The following is a 26,739-nucleotide window of genomic DNA, read 5'->3' as shown; positions in this document are numbered from 1 at the left end:
CCTTGTTAAGTAGGTCAATCAGAGAGTTATAGTGACTGATCTAAAGATAAAAATAAATAAAAATAAAGGCAGCTAGTGGGATTCATAGTTGAGTCAGGACTTGAATGTCAATCTTCCAGGTCCCAATTCCTCATGTTAACCATGACACTGGATCTTTAGAGTTATTTTACTGGTATGAAAGTAAGGGAATGTTCATGAAGCATAGGACACATGACCAGAGGCAGTGCTAACTGCTCTGGCATCCGGAGTGGCACACATGCTGTGCACCCAGGGGTGGGTCTAGTATATATATATATATATATATATATATATATATATATATATATATATATATTTGTGTGTGTGTGTATGCATATATGCATAAATTTTTGTAGTAAGTCTGATTCACGTATAATGGATATGTATTTTTGATTTGATTGAATATCTAGAAGTGCATTAAGTTATTTCTAATAAGATTTGGTTTGAATTATTATTAGTGAATATCAATATACGTCTCAAGGCTTTGAGATTAGACCACTGAAGAAGCCTGGAGAACTACAGTGGTACCTCGGGCTACATACGCTTCAGGTTACATATGGTTCAGGTTACAGACTCCACTAACCCAGAAATAGTACCTTGGGTTAAGAACTTTGCTTCAGGATGAGAACAGAAATCGTGCTCTGGCAGTGCAGCGGCAGCAGGAGGCCCCATTAGCTAAAGTGGTGTCTCAGGTTAAGAACAGTTTCAGGTTAAGAACGGACCTCCAGGAACGAATTAAGTACTTAACCCGAGGTACCACTGTACTTTGGGAGTGTGCTACCTGCAAGCCCCAGTAAAAGGGCCCCATCAGGGGTAAACAGTGGCCTCTTGATGACTTGGACTGCCAGGGCGAAACAGGTGCAAAACGCCAGCACCCTGTCCACAATTCATTAACATCCATCTACAACTCCACTAGCATCTCTCAGTATTGTGAACAACACTGAACTTTTGTTGGTATCTTCATGAACTTGCCTAAAAAGATAAAGAAAACAAAAGACTGAGTTAAGCATTTGAAAAATCTATTGAAATCAGACATTAAAAGTTAATTTTAGACTGGGTAGTTCGCAAGTTTCTGTGGCTTTGCACAAGGTTTTGTAATTTTTCTCAGAAGATTGATAAAGATTGTGTGCATATTAGTCGCCAACGTGTTGCATGAGTCATACTACCTGCAAGGCGGGGCTAGCCACCTGGGGGGGCAGAGCGAGCATCCCAGGGGGGCTGGGCGGTATTGTCACCCCCCTCAGGGATGACACCTGGGTCGGCGCACACCCACTGCACGCCCCTTCCTATGCCAGTGCACATGATTGTTGTTTCCACTGTGTCGCTGCATGGTTAAACCTCAGATGATAATAATAATAATAATTTATACCCCGCCCATCTGGCTGGGTTTCCCCAGCTACTCTGGGCGGCTTCCAACAAAACACTAAAATACAATAACCTAAGCTCTGGGTTTGAGATTCATCAGTGTGCAGTAAAGCTAATATGACAGCAGATAACTGTGCGTCAGTAGAGACACTGCAATATTGATTTCAGTACCTGGCTAGTTGCTACAGGTAACCTGCTCCTCACATACAGTCATAATCTCACCTCGCTGAGTTTTACAGGGTTGGGCACCTGGTATCAAAGGCTGGCTTCAGTTCTGGCTAGTAACCACTAGATGTCTCTAGCATAGTAGTTGACACAGTTACATATGAGAACTCGTTTTCTACAAGGTCATAAATGTTTCAGCTCAGGTAAGTAGAGGAGGAGGAGGAGGACAACCTGTGGAGCAGTCTCGTGTCTTCTGGTTCCCAGGGTCTGAGTGAGTCCATCACACCAGCTCATTACCTTCTCAGCTGACAAAAAGCTGTGTTACTTTCCTCGCAAATGGAGTGAGGGTTGCAGAAATTTGAAAAGTCCTGGGCTTTACAGGTGAACCTTACTTTCCAGTCAACCTCTGAAGAAGATTGTTAATTCTGGACTACTGAAGCATCCGGACACGACATAGGCATATTGCTGGAGCCGACTGAAGCACCCAGGACTAAAATGGGCATTTAATAAATGTGCAATATAGTTGCCACACAGTTTTCCAAACAGGAGACAGAGTTTTGCTCCTTGCCATGGGGATTCAGAGATTTGTATGCCTGAGCTGGCTGGTATTTTTCTCAGTCCCAGAGAGTTCTGTTGCCACGTTGTATTTGAAATTGCCTCACAGGAATTCGAGCTCGTTGCAGGAGGCTGACCCATTTGACACTACAGAATCGGGGCGAGATGAGAGGTTGCATGTTTTCACTGTGGATTATGAATACGTCCAAATACCCTATGAGGTCACCCTTTGGATACTCTTGGCTTCCCTTGCAAAAATAGGTGAGTGAAAATTCCATTGGGAATTCCAGATGGGAGATTAATTTTGTAAGTGGTGATTTGTTTATAGCAAATGAGTCTCTGGCAACAGGTTTTGCTTTTGTTTTTAAACTTGTCATGTGGGCACTGCAAAAAAAAAAAAAAAGGTGTGTTAATGCAGAGCATCCAACTCACAATATAAGCCTCTGGGGAGCTCCTTTACTATATTTTCTACAAATAGAAAAGCAATCCACCAATAAAATTACCATCAAAATCACACATGAAATTCGTCATCAAGCCAACAACTGAGGTGCTTCCAGACAGGAGCTTATCATTGCAAATGCAACATTTAGATGGAACAAATGAGTTGTTGGCAACAGGTTTTTAGATTTAAACTCATTGGATTTCTCTTCAGAAAGGATGAGTTAAGTGGCTTGCATTCTGATGCGAACAACCTTGTGTAGATGCTGTGGAAAAGGCTTCGTGCATGAGGAGCACTGTTGCTACCATAAACAGAGATTCGGTAGCATCCTTAGTGAGATGGTTTTGGTCACTGACATCCACAGTGTGTTTATTCCTGGTGATGTGTGATGGTGGTAGGAACTAATACATTTGTTGTTTTAAGTGGATGATTCTGTTGTGCTTATACCCCAGCCTGGGATCAGTTTCAATGAAGCAGGCCTTTAGAAATATTTTGAACAAATAAAAAAAGCACTTCTAAATTCCACAGATACCAGTGAGCGAGTTCAGCAAGTGCTTAAATTTGACCTGACTCTGTTGAAACAATTCTGGGCATTGTAACCACATTTTGGTTGCTCAGAAATGGTGAAGGCTTTGCACTTAGCCAATATATGAGATGAGGGACAGCTAGCACTGTAGGATTTCTTTTTCACACTCTTATCTTTATTGTTGTGCTTTGTTTTGTAAATATTTTTTTTATTATTTAAGCATCGATGGAAGGAAGTCATATTTTAATTTAAAATTTGTTATAAGTGTAAGTCAAGGTGGTGGGTGGGAAAGGGGGAGATGTTTGGTTTGATCTGTGAATTTTTAAAATATATGTCTGTATCTTAATTTTTTTACTCTTCTATTTTCTGTATTTTTTGGTATTTGGAAAATTAATTTTTTTTATTAAAAAATGATTTTTTTAAAAAAACAACAACACTGCTGTGATTATTTCCCTGTTGTTGTTGTTTTATTCTTATTCAAGGATTCCATCTCTACCATAAACTGCCGCACTTTATGCCAGAAAGCTGCCTGCACATTGCCATGGGTGTCTTGGTTGGTGGGATTATTTTTGCCACTGATCATAAATCCCCCCCAGTCATGACCACAAGCATTTATTTCCTGTATCTGCTCCCGCCCATTATCCTGGAGGGAGGCTATTTTATGCCGACTCGTCCCTTTTTCGAAAACTTTGGGTCCATTCTCTGGTGGTCTTCCATGGGGTCTCTCATCAACGCCTTTGGCATTGGGGTCTCGCTTTATGGGATCTGCCGGATCGCAGCCTTCGGCCTCGAGGATGTCAACCTACTTGACAGCCTGCTGTTTGGCAGCATAATCTCGGCTGTGGATCCTACGGCTGTCTTGGCTGTGTTTGAGGAGATGTCTGTGAACGAGCAGCTTTACATGATGATCTTTGGAGAGTCTTTGCTGAACGATGGGATCACTGTGGTAAGTACATTGCAACGCTTGTAGAAATGGGAAATTTTGGGGGCGGGGCGGGGGGCTACGTAATTTTATTTTAATGAGTTTATCCTGCCGTTCCTCTAAGGCGGTCAGGGAAGAAGGGGTGTGTCAAATACTGTTGTGGTTGCTCGAGAGTAACCAGGCAGGACTCCGACCTGTCTTTTACAGGCTTTATTTTGGTGCAAACTACAGTTTACATACACTTCATGTAACGTATGCTTTAGGTTACACACTCCGCTAACCCAGAAATAGTACCTTGGGTTAAGAACTTTGCTTCAGGATGAGAACAGAAATCGTGCTCCGGCGGTGTGGCAGCAGTGGGAGGCCCCATTAGCTAAAGTGGTGCTTCAGGTTAAGAACAGCTTCAGGTTAAGACCGGACCTCCGGAACGAATTAAGTACTTAACCCGAGGTACCACTGTATTTACAGTGAAGAGCGTCATAAGTTCATGTTTGGTTCAATTGCTAGCAGAATCCGGGAGTGTTCTGTTCTTGTACCTCCCCCAACATAAAAGTTTCATCACACCCAGCCTTTTCTGCCCCTCCCTGCACCTCAAACTACTGCGCATGATGGGCGACGGCAAGGGCGTGCCTCCCTCCTCTCTGGCTTCCTCAGTGTTAAGGCTCTTTCTAGCATCCTCTGGTCCTTGCACCTCTTCTCCACTGGAGGTGGGGCTTTCCTCCTCGCCGGAAGAGGAACTGCTTGGCAAGATTTTCGGAGGTCCCTGTAACACAATTCCCCCTCTATCTCTCGCCTCTGTGCCGATGGCAGTTCCCTGACAGGTTGCCAAATCACGGGGGCTGAGCTCTTCACCCACTCTCTAGCAGTTGGTACAAGCTGCCCAAGGGAGGAGGCTGGCAGTGGTGGTCATGGAGAGACAGCAAGATGCTTCCTCCTGGCCCAAGCTGCAGCCTCTCAGGACAAGTGTTGGCTCACCCTCCGCCCTGAGCTTGGTGGTGGTGGCACTGGCAGGGGAAATAGGGACATTCCGGGATCAAATCAGAAGCTGAGATAGCTTTCATAATTCTGGAAATGTCCCTGGAAAATCAGGACATTTGAAGGGTATTTTATTCATTCATTTATTGATTGATTTTATATACCGCCCTATACCCGGAGGTCTCAGGGCATTTCACAGGAAAGATCACAACATATAAAACCAAAATAAGAACAATAACCCCCCCCCCCAAGAGCCACATTTTAAAAAGGTATAGGAGGTCCATTAGGTCAACCAAAGGCCTGGTTAAAAAGGAATGTTTTTGCCTGGTGCCTAAAGGTGTACAGTGGTACCTCGGGTTAAGTACTTAATTCGTTCTGGAGGTCTGATCTTAACTTGAAGCACCGCTTTAGCTAATGGGACTTCCTGCTGCCGCTGCGCCACCACAACACGATTTCTGTTCTCATCCTGAAGCAAAGTTCTTAACCTGAAGCACTATTTCTGGGTTAGCGGAGTCTGTAACCTGAAGTGTATGTAACTTGAAGTGTATGTAACCTGAGGTACCACTGTATAATGAAGGTGCCAGGCGAACTTCCTTGGGGAGAGCATTCCATAGATGGGGGCCACTGCAGAGAAGGCCCGTTCTCGTGCTCTCACCCTCTGAACCTCTCGAGGAGGGGGCACACGAAGGAGGGCCTCAGAAGATGATCTCAGGGTCCGGGTAGGTTCATATGGAAAGAGGCAGTCCTTAAGGGTATGAGTTTGCCTGGCCACATTGTGTGATGGCCAGTGCCTGTGTGGTTTGTTCCAAAGTTACTGTGGCAGAGGCTGCCTAGGCCTGTGCACATGCCCCAAGAATCCTGGGAACTTTAGTTTGTTTAAGGTGCTGGGAATTGGGGTTCTGTGTGGATGTAAACGACAGTTCCAGGATTCTTGGGGGGGGGGTGATGAGAAGTTTGCTTTAAGTGGGTTTGAATGTGTGGTGTGTACAGGTGACGATGGTAATATTCATCTTTGAATAACCATATGAACCTGTTTTGTTTTGCTTTGTTTCCCCACTAAGGTCTTATACAACATCCTCATTGACTTTACCCGCATGCATAAATATGAAGAGATTGAACCTGTGGACATCCTGGCTGGATTTGCTCGCTTTTTTGTCGTGAGTCTCGGCGGGCTGCTCTTCGGCGTTGCCTTTGGGTTTGTGGCAGCCTTCATGACTCGCTTCACGCAGAACATTTCTGCCATCGAACCTCTCCTGGTCTTCATGTTCAGCTATCTGTCATACTTAGCTGCAGAAACACTGTACATCTCGGGAATCTTGGCGTAAGTACGGCAGCAAGCACTGTTTATTTTCACACCAGCCACCATTGGCCCAAAACGATTCCCATCTCCCATCTTTTATACCCTTGGCTAATTGTCTCAAGTGATAAGAAACCGTGCTCAAATAACTGGGGTGCTTAAGGAAGTATGCAATAAGCAATATAAACAGCAGTTCTGCTATAATTTTTTGCTTGTGTTTAAGAGCAATGAGCTCAGCACATCATACTGCTTTATATGTTTGCTAAGTGCTGTAGATGTTAAGGCTAGTACACTTCTGGGGCATATTTTCAAAATGGGTTGATTTTTACTGCCAATGTAGATTTAATTTGGCACTCCATGAACCCAAGTTACTGTAAACAATTTTTTGAAATGCCGTGGAACACTAAAGAGAGGATAGAATTGTACATTCAAAGACGGACCTGCAACAAATAGTTCAGGTTTTTAACCAACCTGCCATTAGGGTTGCAGAAAACCCTTCAATTTTGTTCACATTTTAATGTGAAAATGCCTGATTTGCATTTTATTGTTTTTTAAAAAATATATATTTTTATTAACTTCCTTTTGTATTTTAACAAACATCTCATATCAATAACATACATGTTACAAATCTTCATCCCCTTTCCTCCTGGGCTTCCCCCAGCTCCCATTTCTGGTTTGTTACCCCCTTATCATATACTGCTTTTTCAGCCAATCCACCATATCGTTTCTTTTTTATTCTAAATGTCCTATATATAAAAAAGTGTGTATGTTTATTTAAATCCTGCCATCAAGTCAATGTTCTTCTTCTTTTTTCCCCCCTGCAAATAGAATATAAAAGGTTCCCACTCTTTTTCAAAGTCACTCTTGTCCTTTTCTCATAGTCTATCTGGCAATTTTGCCATTTCTGCATAGTTCACCAATTTCTCTTGCCATTGTTCTTTTGTTGGAATTTCTCCAGTCTTCCAGTTTTGTGCTACCAAAATTCTCGCCGCCGTAGTAGCATACATAAATAATGTCCTCTTCTCTTTCGGCAGATCTTGACCTAAAATACCTAACAGGAAGGCTTCTGGTTCTTTAAAAAATGTTATTTTCAGCATTTTTTAAAATTCAGTGTATATCATTCCATATCTAGAAGAAGATGCTAATAGAACACTATGTTTAACATAGCAATCTCCCAAAGATAACAGAGGAACAAAGGAGGATTTTATATATAGAAGTATCGTCCCAAGAAATTATAGAGGCAATAAAAAAAGCAAAGGCAGGGAAGTCTCCAGGGCCAGATGGAATAACAGCCAAATACTATAAAAAACTGAGTGACCAGCTTGTGAACCCTTTGAGGGAAATGATGCATGAAGTTTTAAAAACAGGTGAAATCCAAGAAACATGGAAAGAGGCCTACCAAAACAAGATGCAGATGTACCATTGGTGAAGAATTATAGGCCTATATCATTTGTTTTGGCAAACAGATTGAAATTTTAAAAAAAGATTTTATCCATCATGATCAATCTGGATTCCTTAATGGTAGACAAATTAAAAATAACATTAGAAATATATTAAATATTATAGAATACCTAGAAGTGAGAAATGAGAAGAAAGTAGTGCTGATGTTTATAGATACAGAGAAAGCATTTGACAATATTTCTTGGGACTTCATGAAGAAAGTGATGGAAGAGGGTGTCATACTAAAATGCTGACAAATTCTTGTGAGAAATTGTTGCAGAAGTTTCGAGAAGTGACTTTAAAGTCGGAAATAGGAAAATGTTTGAGAACTGGAACTGACAGGTCTGTCCATCTTGATGTGCCAAGCCTTCCTTTCAGGTGCTATAAGCTGTAAATAGCTGAAGCAGGGCTGTAAAAGCCACTTCCAGGTAATGTAGAGCCTGGGGGTTCCCTCCAGATGTTGCTGGATCCCTGCCCTCACCAGCCTCAGCCAGCATGGCCAATGGTCAGGGCTGATGAGAGTCGAAGTCCCCCTGTATCTGGGAGGAAATGAGCTCCTCATCCATGACGGATAAGCAATACTGAGCCAAATGACCACAAAAGATGTCTCGAGGTGATTGTGGGATTAATCATCCCTTCAGTGGGACAGATGTCTTTCTTTCTTTCTTTCTTTCTTTCTTTCTTTCTTTCTTTCTTTCTTTCTTTCTTTCTTTCTTTCTTTCTTTCTTTCTTTCTTTCTTTCTTTCCTTCCTTCCTTCCTTCCTTCCTTCCTTCCTTCCTTCCTTCCTTCCTTCCTTCCTTCCTTCCTTTGCTGTTTCCAACGGCTCATGCTTCCTTCCCTTTGTGAGCCAACAGGATAACGGCCTGCGCAGTGACCATGAAGAAATACGTGGATGCCAACGTTTCCCAGAATTCCTATACGACGATAAAATACTTCATGAAAATGCTGAGCAGCGTCAGCGAGACCCTGATCTTTGTGTTCATGGGAGTGTCTACGGTCAGGCGGAACCACGAGTGGAACTGGGCTTTTGTTTGCTTCACGCTGGTCTTCTGTGTGGTTTGGCGGGCGCTAAGTAAGAAACAAATGCTTTAATAATCGAACTAAACCAGGTGGATGAAAGGCCTTGCGTCACTGAAAGCATCGTTCAGTGCAGAGAAAGGCTAGGAAGTGCAGAGCTGACTGGTATAACCAGTTTAGCAAAGACTGTTCCGCAGGTGTGTTGTGTTCGACGGGTCAGGTCACTTCATACAAAACTGAACTTTGCTGAGAGAAAGAATTACCTATAGAAGAGCAACCCTGGATATATTGTTGAAGGAAATTATACCACAAGTATAATTACTTTTCATCGTCATTCAGGCAACCATTTGCATATAAGCCACTTACTGATAAATTATAAAAAATCTTAGCACTTTTGACATTTTTTAAAAGCACTTCCAGGGAGGCTTGGTAGGATTATATTTGCTTGTTTATATCCTACCTTTATATCCAACCTTAATTAGCATTAAAACATGTCAAATTCTAGCAGTGTAGGTGGTTTAGAAGGTTGTGTTTCTTCCTCACAAGATAAAATGGTGATCATCTCTTGATGATAACAGGCCTTTTCATCTTTTATTTGAACATGTTAAGGATGGAAGGAGTGAGATTGCATGTGCCATCCCTGCTTCTCACCTCCACACATTTTTTTGGAAATTTGGAACAGAGCCTGTGGCTGTACAGTTGCATGGATATCTAGGGAACCCTGAAGCAGAAGGATTTGCAATTGTACAACAAGACACCCCTCCTCTCTTCTGATCTCCAAACAAACACATAGAGGTCAGGATAGAAGACCATATGGCCTCATTTCCCGATGAGGGCAGTGTATGTCAACATCTCCCCATTGTTCTAAAAATGTGCAGGAAGACTGTCATATTTTTCCATTTTTGGTAACTACTTTTTCATAACTCCCCCCCCCATTTCTTTCTTCTCCATGCTTAATACAATTTTATATCATCTCAATATCAGGGTTGTTGAAGTGACGATCTCTTGTTAATTCTTTTAGATATTTATTTTCCACTGTTGATAAATGAAATGGCCAATCTGTCAATATAGGAGGAGAGCTACATGCCAGCCTACACATGTAAATACCTGTACTGTACATGTAAATGCTGGTTGTGTATGCATTCCATACTGATTTATCCTCAACCTCCAATCATGATGTCCAGTGTTCTTCAAGATCCCTAGCTATCTCACAGGACTACAATTCTCAGAGAATGCTATGTGTATGGATTTAATCGGGCGCAAGTTTATGTATCAGTCTTCCCCACTGCAGTGGCTCCCAGATGATGTTGAATCACATCGTTCAAGACCCTGGGCTGTGCTAGCAAGGGCTGGTGGGAGTTGTAGTCCATCAACATCTGGAGAGCTCTACATTGGTGGAGGCTGTTATTGACAATATTATAGAGATGTTTTGAACATGGACTTCCTACATTTCAGCTGCTACAATGCAATAGAACACACTGTGGTTTGGGGGCGGCCTGTATGAAAGCACAAGTTTGCATCCTGGTTTAGTGGAAGTTTCCATTCCGATACTTCTCTTCGTTAGTTTTGATTTTTTTCTTCGTTCCTTAGGTGTGCTTTTCTTGTTCTACATCATCAACAAGTTCCGGACTCACAGATTCACTCTTAAAGATCAACTCATTATCATCTACAGTGGCTTGCGAGGGGCCAGCAGTTTCTCCCTGGCATTCTTGCTCTCTGCATCTCTCTTTCCGAGAAAGAAGATGTTTATAACGTCTACTATTGTGGTTACATATTTCACTGTCTTCATCCAGGTAAGAAGATGAGTTATCTGCCATATCATGGTATTAGTGCTGACAGGGCTGTCTCTAAGGAGGTGTGGAGATCAGGCCAACTCAAACTGTGTTGAGACCTTCACTTCCTCATCCCCCTGCCTTTGGTGAGAGAAGGGACGCTTTCACTCTTCCTTCACATGATAGTCCAGATGGGAAGAGAGGTGCTGTCCAATTTGGCAGTCTCAGTTCAATGAAGATTAAGCATGCTTCACAATTTCATGGGGAAATGAATATTCTATCAAAAGTTAACTCGCTTTCTTTGTCCCAAATGAAGGGAATCACCATTAGACCACTTGTCAAGTACCTGGATGTTAAGAAGACCAATAAAAAAGAGTCTGTCAATGAGGAAATTCACATACGAGTAAGATGAAGTTTTAAATTTATCTTAAAATTTATAATTTTAATTGAATGTCGGAGAACTATTTGTCCGTGGTCTATTCTGTCTGGGAGTAGCTTTCTAGAGTCCTAGGCAGAGATATTTCACATTGCCTCCTTCCAATTGATCCTTTCAAAATGGGAGATTCTGGGGTGGTATTACTCAGAGTAAATCCGCTGAATTTAATTGACCTTACTTAGTCATATTGCTTGATTCCAATGGGTCTACTCTGATTGAAACTTAGTTGACTATCACCTCAGGATTCAAACCTGGGAGCCTGCATGCTGTCTAAGCATGTGCTCTGCTACTGTTATAAGCCTTCCACCTTAAAATGTGTTGGACCTTAATAAACTGGGGAAGAGTCATAGCTCAGGTGTGAAGCATGCAGAAGGTCACGGGTTCAGTCCCATCATTTCTAAGTAGGGCTGTGGTTTGTGTTAAAGCTGCAGTCCTATGCATGGCATTAAGCTCCATTGAGCCCCATGTTAGGGATGGGGCTTCAATTCTATTCAATTCACATTAATAGGCAAATCTACCTAATTTTCAGTTTCTGAAACCAGCTATGAACCGAAACTTAGCCACCTTCTGAAATTTCCACTTCTCCCAGTTTTGGAATGCAGTTCTCCAGCCAAGCAATGTGTACAAGAATGAATATTTTGGGGTCAACATGCACTAAAATGCACATAGTGGTGAAAATAAAAAATGCAAAAATGCATTATAGCTGGGCAAATTGCTTTGTAAAAATGTGTACAGTGGTACCTCAGGTTACATACGCTTCAGGTTACAGACTCCGCTAACCCAGAAATAGTGCTTCAGGTTAAGAACTTTGCTTCAGGATGAGAACAGAAATCGTGCTCTGGCGGCGTGACAGCAGCAGGAGGCCGCATTAGCTAAAGTGGTGCTTCAGGTTAAGAACAGTTTCAGGTTAAGAACGGACCTCTGAAACAAATTAAGTACTTAACCCGAGGTACCACTGTATAGTAATCAAATTCTCAAACAAAATACGTATGGTAGGAACTAGGAACGGAGAAACTGAGAGAAACTGAAATTGACACATTCACCCATCCCTACTCCTACGTAATTACATATACCTAGCTATGACATTTGTTAGATTAGGAAGTGGAATTATTTTTATCGCCACCTGGGACAATTAGAATCAGTCTTCTGACATCTTCTGTCAGGATGGCATAACTTGATGCTTGAAGAATCCTGCCTTTGGGCAGAAGACCTTTCTGGTAGTTCTTAATGGTAGTGGTGCTGTGTTAGTTCTGTGCCATAGCTCAGTGGTAAGCACCTGTTTTGAATGTACAATGCCCTAGGTTAAATCCTTGACCTCTCAAGGAAGGGCCGAGATGTTCCCTGACTGAAACCCAGGAGAGCCACTTCCAGTCAGTGTGGACCGTACGGAGCTTAGATGAGGCAATGGTCTGGCTCAGTTTTTTTTGTATTCTAGATTATGGCTGTTCAAAATTGTGTTGTCATCTTCTTTGCACGTGAACATTGTTACAGCAGCAATGGCTTTAAAACGTTGTTCACACCTTTCTCCAACTTCCTGTGTGTCTGCAGCTGATGGACCATTTAAAGGCGGGAATTGAAGATATATGCGGACAATGGAGTCATTATCAACTGAGAGACAAGTAAGATTGTGTCTGCTATGGTCAGGTAAAAGAAAATAACTGAAAGTGTTACTCTAATATAGTAAAATGGGCCAGACTGAAAATACTCTACGGTTGTTGACTTCCACTTCTTTGTGTTCTCTTTGGCTTCGCACTATAAGTCTGAGAGCCAGGTGTTTTACTTACTTCTCACTGAATTTATTACAGTAATACCTCATGTTACGTCGGCTTCATGTTACGTTCTTTCAGGTCATGTCCCGCGGCAACCCAGAAGTACCGGAAAGGGCTACTTCTGGGTTTCGCCGCTCGCGCATGCGCAGAAGCACAAAATGACATCGTGTGCATGCGCAGAAGCAGCGAATCGCCGCTGTGGGTTGCGCTCTTTTCATGTTGCGAATGGGCCTCATTTGGAACCAGAGATACCACTGTACTGAGGTGCTGTGTTTAGCCCTATTCACACAACTAGTGCACAACTGGGTCCCCTGCTTCTGGCTTGCATGTGTTCATCTGAGCTTTTTTTTTGTTTAAAAGAGGAAATGGGGACTGGGGATAAAAATACCACATACATCAGTGGTAGCATGGTGAATTCGGAAATGTTAAGAAAAGTGTGTGTGGCACAGGCGCACAATGTATGTGAGTGTGTCCCTTGCAAATCCCATCCATCGTTTATAGGCTTTTTCCAGAGCACCTTCAGTCCATCACATCTTGACCATTTGCTTATGGTTTAGTGGTGTATTTGCCAAGATAGCAAATGGTAGCAGTGGCGCTAACAGATTAAGTGTGCATAGCATTGCAATCTCAGTCTCTCTGTTCCCTGCTAAAAGAAAAGCGTAGGCAATGCTGATTGGAGCAGCCTGCATTTACCACTATTGGGTTGTTCTTTCTCCAAATTGTCCATTATTTACATAAACCTTTTATTGGTACCTTTTGAAATGCTGATGGACACAACAGACTCAAATGAACAGATCATTTAGAACTTTGCTGTGGTACATTATGACTTTAAGTAGAGCTATTCCTCTCATGCCTTATTAGAACACTCTCTTTCTACAAAGCAAATCAGAATTTCCCTTTCCCTTTACAGCCATGAATGCTTCCACCTTCTCTCTCCCATTACTGTAACTTGTCCTTGTCTTATCAGTTCAGCACAGTGTCTTTGTTGAACTACACCTCTTTGCTGTTTGATGTCTGGTCCTCAAGAAGCTCAAGAAGATGCCTTAGGCTTGTCCATTATTTAATTCTTGAGTGATGATCGAAATAATGTTTTGCTGTTGTTGTTGTTGCTGTTGATCTCACCAGATTTAAGAAATTTGACAACAGAGTCCTCAAGAAGATTTTGTTACACAAGCACCAACCTAAATCCAGCATTGTCTCCCTGTACAAGAAACTGGAAATAAAACAAGTCATTGAGATGGTAGAGCGTGGAGAGGTGAAGCCACCTTCTTCCAAATCATCTTCTTTGTGAGTATCTTCTTTCAGCTCAGATAAGTGGGATATGGACACGTACTTGAAAATAAGGATTGAGAGTAAGGTACCGTAGTTGCACTAAAGCCCCACTAAAATTAATGTGAAAGGTCTTAGACGACTAACTTAAGCACTGCTGATTTCAATGAGACCTGATGGCAACTTATTTTCTTTGGATCCCAACTCATTACTTTGTGATTCTGTGATACATATAAAAGGCAACTGAGATTATGTAGGAGCCAGATTTGATTTTGTCCAGTCACCCCTTGATGTATGGTGGCTTCCTGTTTATATTACTATCCTGTGTTAAGGAATAAATACAAATAATGAAACCTGATGTTTTGGACTACAATTCCCATGAGCCCCATGTCAACTGGAGCTGATGGGAGTTGTAGTCCAAAACACCTGGAAGGAACCAGGATGGTGAAGCCTGACTTAAAAGATGCTGGAATACAATCACAGTTAAGAGTAGAACATTAGGAGAAAGTTACAGTCTGCTTTTAAAGAAACCAAGGATGTTACCTCTGAAGCCATTTTTCTCCGTGCAACTATAATACCTGCACTAACCTTACTGTTTAACTACAAAATGTAATAAACAAGCAAAGGCTCTCAATAAAATAAACATTTTATTGAGTGGTTAACAGGTCTCCTTTGCTTTACCTAGAAACAGATTTGTATCATAAGTTGAAGCGCAAATGTAAAAGGAAGTGGGTTTATTAAACAGAAAGTTTCCTGCTTCTCCCTGAAGCAGATATGCTTACCATTATCAAGTTGCTTGGTTAATAGCTAACTTCATGAAAAGAGTTTTCCATTTTTATATTTGAGTTCTAGATGTGTGACCAATTGCTTTCATAATGTTTGTGGAGTTGCTCATTGTTCACCTGAAACTAAGGTTATTTTAATTGAAACATCTAGAGAACTAGATTAGCTAACCATTTGCACACAATTATTTCTTCTACGCACAAGTAGTCCTAACTCTGGACTAAGCCTGGAACAGATTTGCAGCGATATAATTAACTAGACAATCCTGACCGTATTCTACAGCATTTCCCAAGATCGTGGCAGTTAGAAAAAGTGCCAGTGACAATAATTGCTATTGGGTGTATCCAGCGCTTTGTGGTTGTTGTAAAAATGAGGCGTAGAAACTCGTATCTTGATCAAAGTGCTGTGGGTGCCAGCACGAAAGAGAAAAGAAGAGGCTATTGTGCTGCGCACCAGGGATCACATCACAAAAACACTGGATGTATCTGTGATCTCTGATTTTACAGTGTACATTATGAAGGAATTTGAGCTCAAGGACAGTTAGAACTGCTCTTGCTGTACAGAGATGTCATGATGTGTGAACTGTCCCCTAGAGTAGAGCTGTTTTTGCATGGTGGTGCATCTGTAAGAACTGGGTACCTGTTTCTGCAAGTGATAGCTGTCGTGATTCAGCTCCAGTTACGTTTGGGGAGTTTTCCAAGATTTGTTGACTGGTGATCTTGGCACATCTGTGCGAGTATCATATGACTTGAAAGTGCACAAGGCTCAAGCTAAGCCAACAGGGGAGAAAGGTGGGCTATAAAGGAAAGAGACAAAAGATATTAACATAAAGTCAATATCGCAATGTGTTTTGAGACTTGCAGTGATTTGCTTTCATCCAACTGCTCTCACATAAGAAACTGGCCACATGACTCAAAGGCGTTGCTACCACATTTTGGAGAAAATAGGGATAGGGTGGGTCAGAATGGCAAGGGAACTTAAACCAGCATTAAGGAATAAGCTGTTACAGTGGTACCTTGGTTCTCAAACTTAATCTGTTCTGGAAGTCCGTTCCAAAACCAAAGCGTTCCAAAACCAAGGCACGCTTTCCCATAGAAAGTAATACAAAATGGATTAATCCGTTCCAGACTTTTAAAAACAACCCCTAAAACAGCAATTTAACATGAATTTTACTATCTAACGAGACCATTGATCCATAAAATGAAAGCAATAAATAATGTACCGTGGTACCTCGGGTTACAAACGCTTTGGGTTATGCGTTTTCAGGTTGCGGACAGTGGGAAACTTCGAAGTACCAGAAAGGGTTACTTCCTGGTTTCGCTGCTCGTGCATGCGCAGAAGCACCAAATTGCGTCACGCGCATGTGCAGACGCGGCGCTGCAGGTTACGAATGCTGCGGGTTATGAATGCTGCAGGTTGCGGATGTGCCTCCATCATGGATTACGTCCGCAACCTGAGGTTCCACTGTACTGCAGTCACTCAATCAATCAATCAATCAATCAATCAATCAATCAGTTGCTGAACTGGGTTCCACACAGTCACCAAAACAAAAAGAGAGAGCTGCAAAAATGGAAGCACAAAATAGACACTCAAAATGGAAGTGTGGCACTCAAATCGGAAGCGTAGCACTCAAAATGGAGCACATTTGGCTTCCGAAAAAGGTTCGCAAACCAGAACACTTACTTCTGGGTTTGCTGTGTTTGGGTTCAAAGTTGTTTGAGTACCAAGGCGTTTGAGAACCAAGGTACCACTGTACTAGGTTCAGGGTGAAGCAATTTCCAAGAGCAGCAGCAGCAGCAGCAGCAGCAACCTCCTTTCCTTCCTTGCCCCCAGCCTTGGAATGCTGGTTGGAATGTGTGCATGTAGCAATGGCATGAGCCAGAAAAAAACAAACAGAAAAATGGGGTTGCCATGCAGAGATGGTTGCTGCAATGACATGTGATCTCCAGTATGCAGACGGTTACTGCAGCTTCCAGACAGTTGAAGCGACATGAGAAGAGATCTGTAGAGACTGACCCCATCATGATTTTAAAGATAGGAATATACAGGAGGTTGCTTAATACTGAGTCAGACCTGCTGGTCCATCAAGCTAAACATGACCTACCTGGACCGGCAGCAGATCACCAGCGTTTCAGGCCGGGGATGGCCACCTGTCATGGATTCTTTAGCTGAGATTCCTGCTTTGCAGGGGGTTGGACTAGATGACCCTTGGATCCCTTCCAGTTCTACAGTTCTTTGATTCTGTACTTAGCTAGTGGTGTCAGGGATTAAACCGGGGACTTTCTGCTTGCAAAGTTTATGTTTTACTCCTCAGCTACCGCCCAGTGGCTTACAGACAATCTGTAAATGTCCTTGTGATAAGATCCTTGGTAGCTCCCAGAATGGGAGAAGCACCCTTTTCCTGGAGACACCCTAGGATCTGTATCTGAATTCCTAAAAGAACTGGAAGGTGCTTTTATTTGGATCAGCTGCTAACAGGCAGGGCCACACAGCTATGGGGTAGTTGGAATTCTAGTAAGTGGTACTTCAGGTTATGAACTTAATTCGTTCTGGAGATCCATTCTTAACCCAGAACCATTCTTAACTTGAGGTGCGCTTTCGTAATGGGGCCTCCTGCTGATGCCGCGTGATTTCCGTTCTCATCCTGGGGCAAAGTTCACAAGCCGAGGTACTACTTCCGGGTTAGCAGAGTTTGTAACCTGAAGTGTTTGTAACCCAAGGTACCACTGTATTATGTTTTATAGTTTTGAAGATTTTTTTTTAATTGAATAAGTTCAACTAACTTTAGTCCTTCATTACTCAACTTCCGTCAGTTTTCCACAAAGCGACGCTTTCTATGTAGGTCAAAGACTAGAGATTTTATGTGGATTTCTTAACTTTTTTTTTTTTTACAATTGTTTTAACTTGCTTTCCTTTTGGACTTGTGGATTGAAACGCCAAAGGCAATAAAATAACGTGAATGTACGCTTACTCATTCATGCGCACATTCACACAACAAAGAGATGGCTTGCTTCTTTGATTTATGAGTGATCCTGTGCTATCCCTTCTTGGCAAAACAGCCCGAGCGTAACTAATACACGCCAATATTAGTGTGTACATACAACCACTATGCCGGAGTAACTGTTGGCCCTTTGACTTAGTCATTCTAATGTTTGCTTTCCTTCTCTGCAGGAGGTTTAGAAATCGAAGGATGCAGAGACTTTCGCCTGCAGAGGTGGATTCCATACAGAATATACTGGCTCACAATCTGTATCAAGTGAGGCAAAGGGTCCGTTTCCCTTTCTGGTAGCGTGCTTCATATCTATAGAACAAAAGATCATGTTTGCACAGTCTCTGAAGCCTTAGCAACGGTCAGCGAGAGCAGAAATGTTAGCGTTACTGGTTGCAGCTGAGCCACGGGACAACATTATGGAAAATATAGATTCAAACCCGCAGTTAATACGTAGTTAAACAGTGGAATCCTCTACTTCAGGATGCAGTGATGGTCTCCAATGTGGATGGCTTTAAAAGGGGATTAGACAAATTCACAGAAGGTTAGATACAGTGGCTTAGTATCTATGATAGCCACGTTGCTGGAAATCACAAGTGGAGGGGAAACGGTTGCACTCAGGTTTTAATTTTTGGCTTTCCATAGGCATCTGGTTGGCCGCTACGAGAACAAGAATGCTATTTGGGCTTTTGGCCTGATCCTGCACCCATCTTATGTTCCTATGTACTTGTTTTGTGTGTTTCTGTTTTGCTAAGGCGATGGTGTTTCCCACAAATTCGATATCTGCACTCACTGGGCTGTTTCCCCAAAACACAAAAGAAAAGAAACCCCCGTCCTTTCCTTTGCGAATATTCGCTTTTGATTGCCATCTACGCTGCCAGATAGCAGGAGACTCCCGAGACTGGCACCAGGGGGCAGACATCTCTTGCTTTAACAATGCAAATAGTAAAAGTGTCTCTCTGGTTGTTTCTAAACAAGGGGGTAATCGTCTTAATCTGTTGCAGCAAAAGCCAGCAAAGGCTCCTGTGGCACTCTGTAGACTAGCAAATTTATTATAGCAAAAGCTTCCATGGACTAAAGACTATCTTTGCAAAACAATTTCCAGAGGGATAGTTGCAGTAGTCTGTTGCGGCAAAACAGCAAGGAATCTTGCAACACCTTGAAGACAAACAGTTTTGTATTTTAATGTCACAAGCTTTCATGGATTAGTGGGCAGTAATTCACTAATGTATATGCCACCGTAAATACAGCACCACAAGACTCCATTGTTGCTTTATTAAATCTAGAGTTGCTTAATACTGTTGTTACATAACCATAGCCCCTTTAGGCAGGGGTGGAAAATCTCAGGCCTAGGGACCAAATCATAGAAACATAGAGTTGGATAGAACCAAACTGTGGCCTTTCTGCCCAACCCGCAAGACTCTTCCCCAATGATGGCCTTCCCCCCAGACCACAACCCTTCACTGGCCCTCCTCTGTTCCCCCCTCAAGTACTTTTGACTGGTTTGTGTCCTTGAGTATGGAGAGATTGCGTGTAGCTCTCACTTCTGCATAGCTGGAATGCACTGTAAAAAAAAGTCAGAGTCACATTTGTCATTCTGTTCACTTGTTGTTCACCCACCATGGCCATGTAGGCTCCAAACATTTATCCACAAGCAAAATGGTCTTCAGGCGAAAACATTGTTCCTACCCATGGCATACAGACTATGTAATAATAATAATAATAATAATAATAATAATAATAATAATAATAATAATAATAAATAAATAATAATAATAATAATTTATTTGTACCCCACCCATCTGGCTGGGTTTCCCCAGCCTCTCTGGGCAGCTTCCAACAAAGACCAAAAATACACTAAAATGTGACACATTAAAAACTTCCCTGAACAGGGCTGTCAGATGTCTTCTGAATGTCAGGTAGTTGTTTATCTCTTTGACATCTGATGGGAGGGTGTTCCACAGGGCGGGTGCCACTACCGAGAAGGCCCTCTGCCTGGTTCCTTGTAGCTTTGCTTCTCGCAATTTGGGAACCGCCAGAAGGCCTTCGGCACTGGACCTCAGCGTCCGGGTAGAACGATGGGGGTGGAGACGCTCCTTCAAAAATTGTACATTGTTTGATCCGTGTTGGTGGAAATGAAGGCAGGACGAAGTGCGTTGACTCGGGTCAAAACCCAAAAGTCACCTGCTCTCTCTAGAAAATCACACAGAAAGAATATCAAGTTGTGATTTCCTTGTTTTCAGACGCTGTCATACAACAGGTACAGCCTTGCCGCAGACGCAAATGAGGAGCAAGCCAAAGAAATCCTCATTCGTCGCCAGCAGAGCCTGAAGCAAACCGTGAGGAAAGGATACAGCCTTCCTTGGGGAGGGCAGGTACGTCTTACACAAGAGGTGGTATTGGTGTGGAATTGAGGTTTGCAAATAGCTGCAGTCCAGGCACTCTCTTCCTCCCTAAGAGCACCTATTGTTTTACAAAGGCGTGTACACAACAAACAGCAATGGCCATGTGCCACAGTCTTCATGCGGGTTAGACAGCCATAAGAAAAGAGGGTGAAAGCTAGAAACACAGCTGCTCAGGAAAGTAAAGCAGTAAAAATGGTAGTTGCTAAGTTTTGTTGTTTAAATAGAGATGTGAGCAGGTCTCAGTAGATAGTCCTCCTTCACATTTGTTTCCCCAAGCTGGAGGCATTGGTTATTGCCAAAAAACTATCTGCTGTATCTGATTTAGGATGGTCCAATTTGCTTCCTTTATTTGCAAGTAAAATGGTAAAGGGACCCCTGACTGTTAGGTCCAGCTGCGGACGACTCTGGGGTTGCGGCATTCATCTCGCGTTACTGGCCGAGGGAGCCAGCGTACAGTGCACGGAAACGCTGTTTACCTTCCCGCCAGAGTGGTACCTATTTATCTACTTGCACTTTGACATGCTTTCGAACTGGTAGGTTGGCAGGAACAGGGACCGAGCAACGGGAGCTCACCCGTCACGGGGATTCGAACCACCAACCCTCTGATCGGCAAGCCCTAGGCCCTGTGGTGCAAGTATCTGCTTTAATTACAGGTTCCAAATATTTTGGCATGTGAGTACTTTACTCAGCCCAGTTTTACAGTGGGGTTAGTAGACTAGACCTGTGGTATAAATTACATGTGACATATATACATGCTTATTTTGCCCACAGGCGTGCTGGCCAGATTTTTCAAGCATAACAAACAAAATGAGCATCAGTCTGAGCGAGCCGTAGGCTTGTAGACCCCTCCTTCCCTCCCTCCTAACGCATGCTGTAAGGGATTGAAACATCCACTCTCACGTTAAAATAAAAGCTACAGTTTCCTGTTATGTCTGAGCCAGGAAAACTGTGGTTTATTCTGATGCTGGTTTGTTAAAACAAGCCATGGCCATCCCTGGGTGGGCTCAAATTACCAACCTTCTGATTAACAGCAAGACACACTGATCCATTGTGCCACTGGGAGCTTCTCATTGTGCACATTCACCAGGCCACATGCACATAAGCTTTCCACAAAGAGGGAATTATGCACATTTCCTGGTCAATATGCATAATCTCCAGCAGACCTTGGGGAATGTCCATGTATCAACTGAATTTTATGAGTTCTCCAGTTATTATGCATAATCCCAAACAGGCCTTGGGAATGTTCGTATCTCCACTTTATCTTGTACATCCTCCAGCCATTATGTATAATTCCCCAAAGGGCCTAGGGCAATGTTCATATCTTGACTGCAATCTGTACATACTCCAGGCAATACAGTAGGCATGTTCTCAGGGCACTATGCATAGTTTCTAAGAAACACACCCACCCCTTTTTTGTTCATAAGAGTGTAATCTGTGGTCCCTGGGCTTCTTCCCACAGCCTATTCTCATATGGCCCACAGTATGGCTTCTCACTGATCAGCTAAGCAGCAGAAAAAGGAGGGAGGGCCCTCCAGATAAAGTGGTTTTCTGCCCTCCAGCCATTTCACCACTCCCAGCTCTTCTTCATTTAACTGAGCAGCATAAGGTGAATTGGAGTGACAGAAAAGTTAAAACCTCCCCACCCCCACAAGTTTAATAGTGGCAAAATTGGGTCCATCAAATTTGCAGTATCGAAAATATTATGGGAAATCTGCCTCTGATTCTGAAACAAAGTCCAGTTTTGAAACCTAAATGCTGTGTCTGTGTAGTCAATTGGAATTTATTTAGAGGAAAACCCATTCTTGCCTGTAAAGTTGGCATGACCAAGGTAAGATATTGTAGAGGCCTTTTTGGAAATGTTTAGGTTATTCAGTGTTCACTGGTTGTGAACTGCAACAAGGTACAATCATTTGCCATTCTTTAGGAAGCTTCTTCTGTACCCCGGCCTCTCTTCATGAAGATGCAATTTATAGAATTTCCACTTCTCAATCCTTTCATCTTCTACAGACAAGTTACTTCCCATTCCTGTCTTCTCTTCTTGGAGGTCCCACTAATTATTTGCCCTGATTTCATCAACACCACAGCTATATTCTAACCTCTGAAAAGCTACTTCCCACAGGAAGCATTATTCTAAAATATGTGATTCTATGTTTTGCACCACCTTGATATTTTATGTGCGTGGGCAGTATATAAATACTTCTATAGATAAAAACGACATAAATAAATTGATAGCATAAAGAACTACCTTGCAAGGTTTAGCATGAGTTCCCTCTGTTATCTGCTGCCTTGTAAAGTGTGCTTTGAACTGATGCTCTAGATGTTTCAGGTTTGCTTAAGCTACTTTTTGAAGATTTTTTTTTATTTACAATAGAACAATACATTAATCACTCATTTCAAATGTAACCATCAATTCTCACTGATATACTTTTTTCCCAGAGTCACCAGAATTCAAATCTGTTGAAGGTATAACGCACGACACACTGCACATTTGAATCACCTTGTCTCACACTTATTTGTCCATAGGCTGCCAGCAGAAGTATGCGTTACTTATCTTTACCCTTTGGTAATGCCCAAGCAACCAGAAGAGATGATGATCTAACAGGTAATTTTCTTTGATCAAAATAACACAGGAAAAATGCCGAATTGCTGCTAATTCACACTATTTATGAATTTGTAAATAGCTATAAAACACACATTCCCGCTAAGTGGAAGTTGGGACAAAGGATGGCTGAAATGGTGTTCACCAGAATATTTGTTTTCCCTTGGAGAGACACACTCATCCTTTGCAATGACATTACTGTAAAGATATCACAAAGAATAGTAAACAGGACTGATTATTTTTTGACTTAGTCCTTTGACCAAACAAGATTGGAGATAGCAATGCCGTTGTTTGCAAAGGTGAGAAAAATGCAGAACCCAACAGCGCCTTGTGCAAAAAGGAAGCAGTTGGGCTGGGCTGGGCTCAATTTTGTAGCAGGTGTTCCCCTGGTGTTGTAGATGTCATTTGGGGTGGTCCAGTGCTTGTTTTGGGGTGCGCAGCTGCAGACTCCTTATTCATTTATGGCAACTGTGGCCATTACTGTCATGGGGCAGTGCGTTTGACAGTGTCTAGTGCCAAACAAACAAACAAAAACAAAACAGCGACGTGCCAGGCTCTAGGCTAAGGCATGTCTTAGGGGACATTCTCCCAGTGGTGTGAATGTTTTATTTGTGGTGGCTCAGTGCTTATTTTGTAGTGCACAGCTACAGATCCCTAATTCATAGCTATGGCCTGGGATCATCATCCATTAATGTGCCTTGTGCAAAAACAAGACTTTTCATTCCCGAGAATAACGATGCATCTCAAAAGAAAAGTGTGCTAGTGGTTGAAAGTATGTGGGGTATTGCAATTAATATTTTGTAACAACAACAACAACAACAACAACAATGAAATTATTTATACCCCACCCATCTGACTGGGTTCCCCCAGTCATTCTGGGTGGCTTCCAACAAAATATTAAAAATCAGTCATTAAAAACTTCCCTAAACAGGACTGCCTTCCGATGTCTTCTAAAAGTCACACTGTTGTTTATTTCCTTTACATCTGATGGGAGGGCATTCCACAGGGCAGGTGCCACTACCGAGAAGGCCCTCTGCCTGCTTCCCTGTAACTTCACTTCTCACAGTGAAGGAACTGCCAGAAGGCCCTCGGAGCTGGACCTCAGTGTCCAGGCTGAACGATGGGGGTAGAGACGCTCCTGTAGGATCTAAGAAACTATTTAAGCTATATGCACATCCTGGGTCTTGTGCTATGTCTGAAACAGTCTTCAGCCTTTTCAGACAAGAACCCACACATACACATCTTAAGGAACTAACTTTTTTTTTTAGTAACATACGGTATGCATGGTTGCAGTGCTGGTGGTGTCACCGACTTTAGAGTAGGTTGTGACACCATCTATAAGATTGTATCTAATATGCTCCCCCAATGAACTCATTTTTTTATAAGAGTTCAAAGCATGATTTAGAAAAAGAGAGGTATAAGTATAAGTAGCCACAAATGCTTTTAAGCCCTAGAGCACCCAATGTGTGCCAAAGGGTCTGTGCTTCTTTATGGGACTGTATTATGATCATATGATGCTGATGAAAGACTTGCCCTCTGCAACCTAAGGCTTATCAAAGGCCCCTGAAGCTAAAATTCTTTGGTCTTGGGGCTTTTAAACCCTGGTGCCCCGAAACCTATCCTGTTTTTCAATACAGGATAATTAGAGACTTGCCTAACTTGGATTTTCTGGTCTTGCATCATTTAGCTGTGCCAAAAATAGTGAGCAGAAATTGCAATATAAAATAATATAGGTGGCAGTGGAGCCATCTGAGCTGTGTAGCCACAGGAAAGGGGGTTGAAGATCTGGTGAACTAAAAGAAAAATGCTGAGGTGGGTGTCGGTGAGATAATTTGGAGGAGAGAAATATAAGTGAAGGCAAGGGCAGGAAGGGGAGCATGGCAGATAAGTTGGGCTAACATTTCTCATAAAGTATATGCTCATAGGCAGTGCTTTTTCTGGGGGAATGCAAGGGTACACATACCCTGAACATTTTGTGAATCTTTGTACTTTTGTCCATTTACTGTATTTATTTTCCCCGATTTGAACTATAAAATGGTGATTTTGTTGAGTCAAAATAAGAATACCCCTAAACATATTTTTAGGAAAAAAGCACTGCTCATAGGAATGGGAATGGCATTAGAAAAATCAAGTGAAGAAGAGATCAAGTAGTGTAGAAACAGTTCTGATTTTTGTACAGTGAATATGCTTTTCCCTAGTCATGAGGGCTAAATCCTTGCAGGTCTAAAACCCAGGCCTTGCCTTTGCATAATCAATGAAATGGCCTTAATTCTCCAAACAGTGACCTTGACCAACCCAGATTCGCAGAAGATGTACATCTCTAACAATTCAGTCCTTTGCAATGTTGGCTTAAGTCCCATTAGGTTCAATGAAATGTACTCCTGGGCGATGCTCTTTTGAGGGGGAGTAAAAAAATTGAGGTGCAGGTACAGTGGTACCTCGGGTTAAGTACTTAATTTGTTCCAGAGGTCCGTATTTAACCTGAAATTGTTCTTAACCTGAAGCACTACTTTACCTAATGGGGCCTCCCGCTGCTGCTGCGCCGCCGGAGCACAATTTCTGTTCTCATCCTGAAGCAAAGTTCTTAACCCGAGGTACTATCTCTGGGTTAGTGGAGTCTGTAACCTGCAGCGTATGTAACCTGAAGCGTATGTAACCCGAGGCACCACTGTTCTTGTATCATGATAGAAGTGCTGTGGGTGTCAGCACAAAATTGCTTCCAGGAGCAGCAAAAAAGAACAAGAGATTATGTACTGGTGAGAATCACCACAAAACAGCACTGCTTCTAGGGCTGGATCTAGACACATCAAAGAAGCGTTTCAGTTAAATGCATTGTAAATACAAACAGGGAAAACAGGTAGAGAAAAACAGGACTCCACAGCGCCTTCTGATGGCAGAATGTTATATCGCATATACAACGTATACAAATCGCTTTTTCTTTGCCAATCTAGCTGAGTCCCAGTTAAGCATGTATAGGATTGCGGTGCAAGGATTGCGGTGCAAGCACAGCAGGTTGAGCAAATGCCCTCAGAGAGAACAAGTTTCCATATTACGCTGTAATATTACACAATCTCTTTGTGTCTGGAAGGAGAAGGAGGTGCAGAAGGAGGCGGAAATGTAGGGGCTGAACCCCACTGATATTATTCACTTGTTTCTGAATCCAGGGGAGTGTAGCAGCGACTCTGAGTCTGTGTTCATCAGGCTCAATTCAGAACCTCGGCCAGGGTCGCAGCGAAGAAATTGGCAACAGCGGGAATCACTTCAGATGAAGCAGCTGCATTCAAGAGTCGAGCCAGCAGGTTTTAAAGGTCAGAGAAGAAGAACAAATGAATGGGTTGAAAGAGCCAGAATACAAAGGCCACTGTTAGGGTCGAAACCTCAGCTTACTGCAGTGCTTGAAACCGATATTATTCAGGAACTTGAGTCAGAGGACGAAGGGAACAGGGCATTGATACCATCAGCGTCTTCTAACAAATGGACAGCAGAACCCAAAGGTGATTTTTGTGGGCGAAAAAGCCACTTTACTAGAAGAAAAGAGTGATTCTTCTTCTTCATGGAGCATAACTGCTGTTTGAGCAAAGGCGTGATTTGTATCGGAGTTTGATTTAAAAAACACACCCTCTGAACTCATCCTGATTCCAGCTTAACGGATTGAAGATATACATTGCCAGCGCTGAAATCTGCAGGAAGTTTTGGCTGTTCATGCAGAAGTCTCATTATAAAATTAATTTACGTTTCCACTCTTGGAGGTGGAAAAACCTAGCCGTTGTAAATATCCACAATGAACAGAGAAAGCTGGATAGGCAGTGTTAACCGAAGTATTGGCAAGGGTTTCAGTAATGCAAATAATCCCTGGGAGTTGGCTTTAGGTGTGATTCTGCACACAGTGCTATGAAATGGGCTTGGTCACGTGCTCAGGGCCTTTTCCTCTGGGAAAGGTAGGGAAGAGGTGCAGGGGGTCAAGAAAGAGCTGTGTCTTGCCAGCTGGGTGGTACCC

The 26,739-nt window shown here is 42.5% G+C and overlaps 1 protein-coding gene across 1 annotated transcript; it reads left to right on the top strand.

Moving 5' to 3' along the window:
- Positions 1-1,899: 1,899 nt before the first annotated feature.
- On the top strand, positions 1,900-26,394 carry SLC9A4 (solute carrier family 9 member A4). Its single transcript, XM_081907384.1, has 12 exons — positions 1,900-2,364; positions 3,551-4,014; positions 6,027-6,286; positions 8,558-8,775; positions 10,311-10,513; positions 10,809-10,895; positions 12,477-12,547; positions 13,823-13,984; positions 17,921-18,017; positions 19,982-20,113; positions 22,667-22,745; positions 25,907-26,394. The coding sequence occupies exons 1-12, from the start codon at positions 2,118-2,120 to the stop codon at positions 26,281-26,283; spliced, it is 2,397 nt and encodes a 798-aa protein (XP_081763510.1). The 5' UTR covers positions 1,900-2,117; the 3' UTR covers positions 26,284-26,394.
- The last annotated feature ends 345 nt before the right edge of the window (positions 26,395-26,739 follow it).

The sequence above is a fragment of the Podarcis melisellensis genome (assembly GCF_964234715.1).
Source record: "Podarcis melisellensis genome assembly, chromosome: 4".
In the NCBI taxonomy this organism is placed as follows: Eukaryota; Metazoa; Chordata; class Lepidosauria; order Squamata; family Lacertidae; genus Podarcis; species Podarcis melisellensis.
The sequence above is the reverse complement of the archived record's forward strand: the minus strand, read 5'-3'. Positions and strand labels throughout refer to the sequence as shown.